This window comes from Solanum stenotomum, chromosome 8, assembly GCF_019186545.1.
Source record: "Solanum stenotomum isolate F172 chromosome 8, ASM1918654v1, whole genome shotgun sequence".
Taxonomy (NCBI): Eukaryota; Viridiplantae; Streptophyta; class Magnoliopsida; order Solanales; family Solanaceae; genus Solanum; species Solanum stenotomum.
The window spans coordinates 20,520,494-20,533,180 of NC_064289.1; the positions used below are offsets into that span (position 1 = coordinate 20,520,494).

Consider the following 12,687-nt stretch of genomic DNA (forward strand, 5'->3'; position numbering starts at 1 on the left):
CATAAGTAGCATGTAATAGATTAACACAACAAATAATTTGAGATGAATGAGAAAAATTATGTCATGGTTCTTTTTTTAATTAAAGAAAAAAGAAAAAGAAAATCATAATCATGAAATGTGCAATATTACTCTAATGCAAGATATTAATTAATATGATTTTTTATATAATAATAATATATAACCACTAACTCAAAATAAACGTCCATGAATAACAATAGTTCTCGTACAATGTTACATTTTTGGTAGATAATAATCATTCCCCACTTTATTACACATTATACATTTAATTTTATTTTTAAGTAATAAATTGCATAGACATAAACTTCTTCATTATTTTCCCATACACAACAAATCTTGATACAATAACTATGCATTATTTGTTTAATCAAGATTCAATCAAATCCCTTGCAAAAGACGGCAAAATAAAAGCTGATTTATGAATCTGAAAAAGGAAAAAAAAAAAGAACAAGGGGTGAATTGACAAATTAACAAAAAGAAGAGACATAAAAGTAAGAAAATAAAAAATTAAGGGGTTAGATGTGTAATTACATCAGAGTTGTAGAACTTCAAAGGTCCCTTGGATTTGACATATTTGTCAATAGAGTTCACTGGATTCTTGAAATTAACTTCTGGTCCCTCCGTAGAGCAAAGCATGTAACCAATTACACCACTGAAAATCATATCAATTTACAAGTCGTTTGGAAGTATAAGGTATAATAATCTCAGAATAAAATACATGATTATCTTATTTTGTGTTTAGTTGGAGAGTATTAGGTAGTACTGTAGTGATGGAATAAATTATATATCTCACATACATATATAATTGAATAACTTATCCAGAATAACTTGTTCCTAACCAAACGATCCCTAATAATTATGGGTCCGAAATTGTTTTATCCTTTTCTAATATAGTCTATCTATATAGGACAATAAATACTACTAATAATTAATTATATACTTCTAGTTAAAAATAATAAAGAATTTCCCATTACAAATGGCTACAAGATTTCTGACTCTTGTTGTTTAATTTCTCCAATCATATTATATGTTTAATTTATACTTTTATTCTTAGTTTATTTATATAAGAATATATTCTTCTTAATTTCTAACCTTTCATCTGATATATTTAAAATCATAATAACAAAGGACATGCATTTTCATATAATATACACATATATATTTAGTCTAAGGATCGATTGTATATAAGATTCAAGATACACATTTAATTTCATGTCCAGTTAAATTATGACACATGAAATCGAGAGAAATACGTACGTAGGGTAAGTAGGAACTGTAGTCCATGCATAATTGACAGAACCCTTAAAGACTTGTCGACAATTTGCAATAATTTTCTTAATTAGATGCATGTGAAGCCAAATACTTTCTGCTTGTGTGCACACTACTCCTCCTGGCCTTAGGGCTTTTGCTACTGCCTCAAAAAATGGCCTTTCAAACAAGTCTTTTGCTGGACCTGTACATTAATAATAATATGTACGTAAGTTTTATGTACTGACAATATATATGAATTTTTAAGTTGAGCTCAAATAATTTATGACAAATTTGATATGATAACATGAAAAATAGAATAATTATTTGCTATTCATTCACAGACTACAATAACATATATCCAGCGTAATTTGTATATTGTTTTATTATATTTTATGAAGATATAGAAAGGTTGTTTCCGATAGAACATCTTCATTCAAGTAAAACATATCAAAAATCAAACATGTAAAACAAATACAATAGTGAAGAAATCATGTTGAAAACAATCACTACGTATACTAAAAGCCCACTATTTTTCAACTGAAGTTCCCCGTTACAAAAATGTTCTGTGACTATTTTTCACAGATCTTTTGATTGAATTGTTGAGAAAATAAAAATAATAGTAATGTTTTTATACAAAAAAACTAGGAAGCTTTCCACTATGTGAGTGAGAATTCATTTGCTATCATGCGTTTTCCCAGTGTGTTGGTACGGTGAAAAATAAGTGGAAAAATCATATTTTATAGTACATATTTTTCATTTATTTGCGGTGGAAAATACTTTTGTTTGTAGTAGTGAATGATCGAAGAGAACACTAACAACAATAAATAATACGACGACTGAAGCAAATTAAATAACAAATAATACTAAAAATCAAAGAATAAGATAATCGGAGAATCATAATAGCAATACTGATACGAAAACTAAACAATGTAAATCAATTATAACTAAACGATAACTTTATTAATTAACCTTATAGTTTATTTTTCTCTAAATAAATTACCAATAGGATCAGAAGAGTCAACAATAATGGCATCATAGTATCCAGGTTGAGCAGCTTTCACAAATGCAGCTCCTAACAAGAAGACAAAATCAAATTAACACACAGATGAAGAAAATAAAAAAAAAATTAAAAAACTAATTAAATTATTAATTAATTAATTACCATCGCCAATAATAAGAGTGACTCTAGGATCATCAAATCCTGCTGCTAGGTATGGGAAAAACTTTCTAGATACCTATCGAAAAAGAGAAAAATATATCTATAAACCAAGAAAGTTATAATATTTTTTGTAAGATGATTGTAAAAATTTACACTATGATATATCGATCATGTATAATTAATTTAAATTAAACTTACATCTACGACCATGTCATCGATCTCAACTATGTCTATTTTTTCGATAGTTGGGTAACGAGAAACCTCAAACAGCGTGAAACCAATCCCTCCACCGATGATTAACACCTAAAATACAAGTATTAGTGACTGTTTTTATAATTGTAATCCGTGACCTATTATAATAAGTCAAAAAAAACAATTTTATCATTGCAAACTAGCTATATAATTAACCTTTTTGGGAGATGGAATGGAACCAAGTGGGAGATGAACAATCATCTCAGTGTAGGGAAATCCACCATTCTCTGTGTGTTGAATTGCCCCATCCAGTGTTAACACCTTTCCATACGTTGTTGACTGCACGATGTTTATATCAAATCGATACAACTTATTATAATCGAGTGATTTGTTAGAATGATCTATACATGCATGCATTAACTAATCATGGTTAAGTAATAGTTATGTATAATCATTATTCATTATACACATGATATACATATATTTATTTGATGTAAATATATTTACCTCAAAGAGCATGACATCTTGATAATCAGACTTTCCTTGGAATAGCAATTTTTCAATTTTAAGTGAAAATGCTTCACCTGCATATAATTTGATTACACTAATGGTTAAAGACGACTAAAGTTATCAAATTAAAACAAATAAATTGAAATCGACAAAATAACAAAGAAGAGTAATATTTGAGCAAATATTATTATATCAATAAGGTGAGAGTACTAGATATTATGCTGATAGTACAAGAATTTTAATGCTATATATCACTTAAATGGCAGATCAGTACGCATACACTATGTGCACGGATAGAATATAATAGATAAGTATTTTTAAAAATGAACTGACATAACTATCTATAATATATAAACACGGTCAAATTAAATAACTTAGAAAATGGAGTAAATAATCTACTATAATATTAGGTTAAAATTACATTGATATTATAAAAAAAAAAAACATATATATAACTTAAACCCTAAATGATATTACAGGTAATAAAACAGTACAATTAATTAATAACACAAAAATAAAACAGGTTACCTGCTATAACATATACAAAATTTACATATAATATATAATGTAATAAAAATAAGATAGTCAGTGTGTAGGGATGGAGCTAGCAGTCCATATAAGTTCGACAAAAGTAGATTTAATGTATAAATAATTTATTAAAAATGAAAATTTAGAATTCATAAACTCAAAATGTTATATAATTTTAAGACGACTAACCTGGCCAGAGTGCACTGAATTCAGAAAACCAACCCGGTTTGATAGAGTTAGTGAACTCTACAAGCTTATTTTCATTATTATGGGTGTGGGAGTTGCCATTGCAAATACTACCATTTTTGTGAATAATTTTGGTGTTGGTGTTGGTGTTGGTGGTGGTGCCATTGTTGCGATTGTTCATCATGACCTCTATTATTCAAATTAAAATAAGAGAAAAAACTATTATATTTGATGAAATTATTTTTCGCAATACTCAAAAGGCTTCTTCACTTTTTGCCTGTTTATTCCCTTAGCATTGCATGCATATTTATAGTGAAGGTTTTTAGCTTTATTATAAACTTACGATTTATTGGTGGAACCACTCGATCACAACGTCAATATTGTTGGGCCCTTGCCATTTTGGAATTACCCGCCTATTTTTTTGTTTTATTTTACGTGACATTGTTACTATTTGAAAAGTTAAAATAATATTTTTATTACATTTTTAAAAAAAAATATTTTGAATTGTTAATTATTATAATTTGTAACATTTTTTTAATATAGTTTTTAAATATGTAAATTTAATTTCAATTTTTTTTTGTGAAGAGACTATGTCAGAATCCTCACAGAAAAATTAGATAGTTTGACCATTGTACTTTACAGGGGCGGACCACCCTTGGCCGAGGGGTGTCAAGCGACACCCTTTTGTCGTAAAATTACATTGTATATAGGTCAAATTTTGGTTTATATATATATATATATATATATATATATATATATATATATATAAAAGTATTGACACCTCTTGACACAAGTGGAAGGTTTTGTCTAGTGGTTAAGGGGTTGTAAAAGTTCCTAAAGGTTGTGTTTTCAAGTCCTATGGCTTCATAATTATTTTTTTTTATTCTCTTACTACAACCATTGACACCCCTTCATGAGAATCTTGTGTCAGCTACTGGTACTTTGGATAATGCCATTTAAAGTGTGTCAAATTGCATCGCTAACAAAGTGAGTGTATATTTTTGTTAGCGATGCAATTTGTGGAGGAACCAATATTTTCACTAGAAAAATTTTAAAAATAAAAACATTAAAAAAAAAAAAAAGTGTATAGTTATATACGCAATTCGTTTTAAAATAAGTTTCACTTTAGCGAGAAAAAAGTTGTTCATGAATTAAAGACTAAAATTAGTATGATTTTTCAACTATACATTTATATTAAATACCTATTTCTTTTTAATAATGCTCAATTCTAAAAATCATTTAATAAATAAGCATAACTTAGTAAATTATATTTTTTTAATGAGCTAAATTGACATTTATTTTGATACGGTAAGAGATTTTTTGGTGAAGATATGTCAATTAACTTATGACTCGACGCCTTATAAGTGCAATGATTGTTGATAATATATTAATTAAATAAAAACTTATTATGGACAGTTCGTGAGGTTTATTATTATATATTATATAATAATATCGTTATTTTACCCTTTTGGATTAGTAAATAATGGACCTACAAATCAACGTGAGATCGCACGTAGATACTCCAAGTAGCTAATAATATTAATTTATTATTATAGGCACCTGTTTGTTTTCCAAGTTAATTATTTGATACTATATTATAGGAAAAAAGAACAAATATATTTCCGAACTATTATAAATGGTATCTAGATATCCTTTGTTATATTTTTAGGACATTGATAACCCTACCGTTCAAATTTTGGGTTGTATATACCCTTTGAACTAACGAAGAGACACGTGTCACAATCTTAACGGCCTATCCAAAATTTATTTACTTTTTATCCCTAGTTAAAAAGCCCACCCAAAAACCCACCCGGATAAGTATAACCAAAAAAAAAAAAAACCAAACAGACCACACCCAAATAAACCCATTTCCCTTTCTTCATTGTTCCACCATCCAAACACCCCCACGAAATAGATCGACACCGAAAACACCACTGCAATTTCATCCTCTCCGGCAAAGACCAAAAAATAAAAAGACCCACACACATATTATAACCCAAAACCCCCCCAAGTATACATGCTCCTCTCTTGTGTGATCAATAAACCTGATAAAGATAGCACAAACGTGAGTCAATAACAATATGTTTGATTTCGAGAAGATAGGGGGAAAGATTGGAGAAAGGACAAAGATATTTTTCGATTTATTTTGAACTCGTGAGGTATTAGTGAGAGGTTTTGATTGAGAAATCATCACCAACTACCAAAACTGACAACAACCAAATGTTTATAAATTGAAATTTCAATAAGACAAAACAAGTTATTAATTTTGCGATTGTAAATCCATTCGAAGCTTTCTGGTTCTTTTCGCTGGTTCTACTGGCGCAGTGATGAAGGAGATACGGGTTCATGATGGTCAAGTTTCATGGTGGCCGAAGGGTCACTGCATCGCTGATTTCGCCTGGAGCGAGGGAGTTGAGTTTAGAAGCAACTAGAGGTGGTTTTGTTGTGGAACTTTGTCGGAGAAGATGAGTCACGACGGTGTGGTGGAGTTCCGGCGTGGGTTCGGTGGGGTGTTAATTGGTTGCCGATGGTTGGTGGAACAATGAAGAAAATAAAGTTGGAGTTTATTTGGGATTGGTTTTTTTTGGGGTGGGGGTGGGGGTGGGGATGGGGGTGGGTTTGGGTTTGGGTTATAATTATCTGGGCGGGTTTTCGGGTTAGGCCTTTTAATTATGGATAATAAATAAATAAATTTTGAATACGCGGTTAAGATTATGACACGTGTCTCTCTGTTAGATCAAAGGATATATACAACCCAAAATTTGGACAGTAAGGTCACCAGTGTCCTAAAAGTATAACGAAGGGTATTTAAATACCATTTACGATAGTTTGGGGTATATTCATCCTTTTTCCCTATATTATATATTATTGTACAAATTATTTCTCTCGAAAATTGAAATAAGATAAGAAAAAAATCCTTTTTTATTTAATTTTGATCTGAAGAGCCCCATGTGAAATTCTGTTCTATCAACCAGTATGTTGAATTGAATTGATCAAGTGTGCAGGGAGGACATTTTAATTTAATTATTAGCTAAAATAAATGGGTGAATTTCCCACATTTTATTATCTCATCTTACAAAGTAGTTTTTTCTTTTTTTTTTTTGTATCTTACCAGAAGAATACATGAAATTAGTTATGAAATGTATTGATAATATCTAATTAATTCATTGTTAAAATGCTTCTAGTTAATTAATTTTTTTTATAATCCGTCTCTAATCTGTAGTTAAATGGGATTAACATAAAGCTTTTGTTGGTTAGCTACAAAAATTTGTCTGTCGCTAAAACGCTCTTAGCTAATTGATTTTTTTTTTTTTTATAATCAGTCGTTAATCTGATGAGATTTTTGTTGTTTAACTATAAAATTTTATTTATTGCTGAAATGCTTTTAGCTTATTGAATTTTCTTACAAATCACCGCTAATACATAGCTAAATGATATTAACATGAAATTTTTGTTATTTAGCTATGAAATTTTATCTATCACTAATTCCTCGATTTTAGTCATTTGTGCTCGGCACTAAGGAAAATGTGTTTTTAAAATGTTTGATATGCAAATAGAAAATATTATCTCCATAATTAATTGGAATTTGGAAATGTACCAAAACACTTCAGGTAAAGAGCTGAAATATATATAACTATATAATTAATCAGCAAGTTAAATGAAATTCTTCTAGTACTTTTCAAATTGTTAAGTTTCACTTGCAAAATTTCAAGTAGTCGAAGCTTGTTTCAATTAAAAAATTATTAACTCACACAAAATATGATGGAGTAAGTACGTCTTTTGTAAGAAATATTTTATGAAAGAAAATGTGAAGTAAGTGAACAATCAGCATCTGTACTGTATCTCAGACAAAAGATACTCCTGTATAAGTATTTTTCTGATTTTTTATTCGATGACTGGTACTCATATTGGAATATAATTATTTGGATTTGCTCCACGTAGAACTTCATTAGGAGGAAAACGCTCTCTATCAGAAAAAATTTGATACCCAAATCTCTAACTCAAGACATTTGATTAAGAAAAAAATAATCTCATTCACTGTCCCACATTCTTTAATGATGGTAAAATATATATAAATATCAATATTACATTATATATTTTCATGCACTAATTAAATATACCATTATACGTTACGTAGATGACATGCACATGCTCACGAGAGAAATTCTGAAATTGATCAAAGATACATAACATATACAAAAGCACTACGTGAATATTCCTGTGATCCAAGTTTTTCATATTTTACCCTTTTTTAGCTCTCAAATATTATTTACTTTCTTTACCATTTTCATTTATAAGTTCTTTAACAAATATATTTAATTACTAATAAATGAACTTGACAAGTTAAATAGAAACTCGTGTCTTTAATATTATATAAATTAAAATTTATCATTATCTCGATAAACAATAATACTAAAAAAGAAAATAAAAAATTACAAAAAGAGGAAGGAAATTAATTAACTAGCAGTATGGTGTCTTTCAATTATTTATTCCGTTGCTGCATCATTGGTTCTCACTGTATAACACGTTTTCTCTCTCATATTTATTTGATGGATTTTAAAAAATAAATAAACTACTCCCCATACAAAGTCATTTTTGTTAGGGAATATTTTACCATAATATGAACTCGATATGAATTTGAATTTAATCGGACTTTAATATGAATACCGAACATTAAGTGGAAAATGAAAAAAGAGAGTAAATTTTAGGTTTAGCAAACATAACAATCATATTTATATGTTATAACTATAGTTTGCATAATTACGCTCCAAAACAATTTTTATGTTTGCTATGACTATTAATAATCTATATATTCGGTATACTTATACATAAAAATCAATTGTATAAGTATATATTTGGAATCTGTATACAAATAAGAAACTAAATTGGTTGTTGTATAAGTTTTTTTTTTTGTTGTGATTTTCAGTCGTATATGTATATGTGTATTATATGTATTCAAATATAAATTTGTATATATATGTATATGTAACTGTATTTTTGCATACAGTTGTAAGTTGTAGCTTTATACAAACACAAATTATACATTGTAATTTGTATAATTTGTGTTTGTATAAAGTGAGAAAGAGAGAAAGGCAAGAGAGAACTGGTAGGGGAGATCTATATTTGTATAATTATAAGTGTATAGGACGAAAATATATGTATTTGTATTTGTATATACAGGTTTCTCTTGTTTTATACAAACACAAACACAGTTTATACATTTGTATTTGTATAAAGTGAGAGAGGCGAGGGAGAGTGGCGAGCGAGATTTCTGGGGAGAGAGGTGAATGGCAAAGTGTTTGCTACGGATTAAAATTAATTAAATGAAACTGTGATTATAGCTTTGAATTAAGAGTTTGTTATTTTATATAATTTTCCTAAAAAAAATTAACTTAATTTGTTAATATTTGAGATACTATTATATAAGTATATTGCAATATATATATATATATATATATTTGTATCGTCGACGTCACACCCATAGTTCCGCAAAATAACATGACACGTGACATGTGACGTCCGGAACCAAAAGTGCAACAATTTTTTCAAAAATTCCAAAAGGGCAACTCAATTAATTATAAAACCAAAAGGGCAACAATTTGTAACGGCGTCTAAATCAGGTTTAAAAAAATGAGGCTCAAATTCCGATGAACCTTACAAGGCTCAGCAGCTTTTAGCCTTGTAAGGCTCAGCCGCTATGAGCCTTACAAGGCACAAAGCTGTCAGCGCCTTGCAGGCGATTTTAAAAAAAAATTAAAAAAATTGCGTTTTATTTTCTTGTTTGTCAATTACTTATTTTCAATATGAAAAGAGTATCCAATATGCACAAATATAGTCAATATATTACATTCAATCTGGATAAATAAGAGAGAAAAAGTTGGACATTGTTATCTAATTGAGTTATCCTCTGACACTATTTTCACATAATTTAATGTATCTCAATAAAAATACTATCTCTTGGAATAAATATAAAACAAAAATTTATCACCTCAAACCCAATTAGATACGAATACGATAAATATTTACTTGTATTTGATGTTTATATTTAAATCAAATCGTTAATATTAAAAGTCAATAAATCAAAGTGAAAATACACATCATTTTATCATAAATAAGTATTGAAAATATCTATGCAAGGCTTATGTTACTTTCGTTAACTTGATATAAACCTCTAATAAAAATAAATTTTATCGGTAAACACTTCCACTTCATACATATAAGTTGACTCATCGGAGAGTCAAAATTATGTTATCTAGGGGGGAACTAATGTTGTAGCTTCAGGCGCCAAAAATTGAAGTCTTAGAATTGCTTTATTATATTTTAAAGACGTTTTAGTAAAGATTTGAAATAGTGATGGTTCTTTCTTGAAAATATCAAAGACACTATTCTAAGATATTGAACATAAACTGGAAGGACAAAATATAAAATTGAAAAAGACAACGAATTAAAATAAATTCGAAGGACAGATAACAGGAGCAGTAATTATAAATATTAATTATTTGTATGGTAATTCTCTCTAAAAACATGCATGGTTCATGTTTACTATTTTTGCCCAAGAAAATAAAACGGAAAAAAGAATAACTAATTGACAAACAAGAATAACTAATATATTGACTATACCTGTGCATATTGGATACTCTCTTCTTATTGAAAATAAGTAATTGACAAACAAGAAAATAAAACGCAAATTATTTTATTTTATTTTTAAAAAAATCGCCTGCAAGGCGCTGACAGCTTTGCGCCTTGTAAGGCTCATGGTGGCTGAGCCTTACAAGGCAAAAAACTGCTGAGCCTTGTAAGGCTCATCGGAATTTGAGCCTCATTTTTGAAAACCTGATTTAAACGTTGTTACAAATTGTTACCCTTTTGGTTTCATAATTAATTGAGTTGTCCTTTTGAAATTTTCGAAAAATTTTGTTGCCCTTTTGGTTCCGGACTCATGTTTTTTGTTTGTCTTTCTTTTAAAACTGACATGCTTCAAAATTAAAAATAAAATTAACTTTATATTTTCATTTTATTTTTAACGATTTTTTTTTATAATCATACAAATTTATATCATATTTGAGGTCATAACTCTTTCTAAGAAAATAATAAATAAATATAGATATTATGACATGTTTGATATCATTTAAAAGTTTCATTAATCATCTTTTTTAAATTGACATAATACATAAACATGATCTTTAACTTGACTTCAGCGGATAACTATGCTCTCCAACTTTGAGTGTGCACAAGTAGACACTTAAATTTGTATAAAATTGAACAAGTAGACACACTTGTCCACATAACATAATACACATAGGACACCGTGTTGGACACAAAATTGCCACGTAGGATGCCATGTAGGACGGATGTGTCTATTTGTTCAATTTTATACAAATTTAAGTGTCTACATGTGCACACCCAAAACTAAATGTCATAGTTATTAGTTGACGCTAAGTTAAGAGTCATGTTTATATACTATGTCTTTCAAATTTGTGTTGATTATACTATCCACATAAATTGAAAATGGAGGAGTATTTTTAAACTACGAAATTGGAGGTCAGAATCAAGATTATATATTTTTATAGGACTGAATAAAAACAAAAGGAAACCACATTAATTAAACATTGAAAATAATGTATTGCTCTATATATATAATTGATGATAATATTATTGGTAGCCTTTTAAAATAAAAATAAAATATTGATAGCTTAAAAGTATTATTTTCTCCGTTCATTTTTAATTGTCATGTTATTTTAAAAGTTAATTTGATTAATTTTCAAAGTTAAATTAGATTACATTAATTCAATATTTTAAAAAATATATATATTCAAAAATTATACGAAAAGCACTATAAATTGCATTTTTTTGCATATCAATATGATGAAAAATACATCATAAAATATTAGTCAAAATTCTTATTATTTAACTCTAAAAAAAAACTCTGACAACTAAAAGTGAATGGAGTAATAATTTACTTGGGTTTGATTACAAATAATTTACTTGGATCATAGCATTGAGACAAAACTAGTTTTATTCTACAATATATCAAAATTTCACTAAATAACAAATAATATAGGAAACGACAATTACGTTGGTACCAATAATTGGTAGGTGGAATCACGTGTTTAAAATCATAAGATCAAATAATATTTTGAATTATTTTTAATATAAATTATAAATTTAATTAAAAAAATTACTTTCTTAAATTTTTGTATCAAATCCCAGAAGTACTTTTAATTTGGAACCAATAAATCAAGCACAAGTTATATGCTTCAAATTAATTAGCCAAACATAAAATGTTATTCTTTAAAAGTATTTCTTTTCTTTTTCAAAAATTACTTTTCAAAAGAAGTAGATCAAACATGTTATAAATAACATATAATTAGAATTTAAATTCTATGCACTAGATTATTTTTTTGGTTTCCGTTCAAAGTTGGTATTAGAGCTTCGATTGAATTCAAGTCGCGCACTTCATGTCTCATTTGGAAGCGACGCTTCCAACATACTTCATACCCAATAATCAAACTTAAAACCTCCAATTAAGAATATAACAATCTCATAAGCTAGATATTTATATTATAAAAAAGTTATAAGTAAATTTTTATGATTATAATTATCTCACAATTCATATATAAGTTAAATTCTTCAATTAAACTTTAGTAAATAGTGGAGAAATTCTAAATTTAACCTTAATCTCTCTAAGCACAGGTCAACAATTCGAGGATTTAACAACATCAATTAAATCATGTAAGACTATTATATCCACAATGGATTATACTAGTCAATGAATTGTAGGGGTCGTTTGGTACAAAGACTAATAATGTAGGGATTAATAATGTTGAGATTAGTAATCCAGG

The 12,687-nt window shown here is 28.0% G+C and overlaps 1 protein-coding gene across 1 annotated transcript; it reads right to left on the minus strand.

Annotated features, from left to right (window-relative positions):
- Window positions 1–189: 189 nt before the first annotated feature.
- On the minus strand, window positions 190–4,123 carry LOC125874589 (putrescine N-methyltransferase 3-like). Its single transcript, XM_049555501.1, has 9 exons — window positions 3,848–4,123; window positions 3,128–3,204; window positions 2,837–2,959; window positions 2,627–2,731; window positions 2,432–2,504; window positions 2,270–2,341; window positions 1,276–1,471; window positions 550–670; window positions 190–442 (listed from the first exon to the last, which is right to left on the minus strand). The coding sequence occupies exons 1-9, from the start codon at window positions 4,026–4,028 to the stop codon at window positions 386–388; spliced, it is 1,005 nt and encodes a 334-aa protein (XP_049411458.1). The 5' UTR covers window positions 4,029–4,123; the 3' UTR covers window positions 190–385.
- Window positions 4,124–12,687: the final 8,564 nt, after the last annotated feature.

What these genes read in the sequence shown, in the direction of transcription:
- LOC125874589 (XM_049555501.1), bottom strand. Translation starts at nt 4,028, where the DNA reads ATGATGAACAATCGCAACAATGGCACCACCACCAACACCAACACCAAC. An exon ending in TCGATGACATGGTCGTAGAT is followed by an intron (nt 2,505 to 2,626) that starts GTAAGTTTAATT and finishes CTTTTTCGATAG; the next exon opens with GTATCTAGAAAGTTTTTCCC. An exon ending in ACAGTTCCTACTTACCCTAC is followed by an intron (nt 671 to 1,275) that starts GTACGTATTTCT and finishes TATGATTTTCAG; the next exon opens with TGGTGTAATTGGTTACATGC.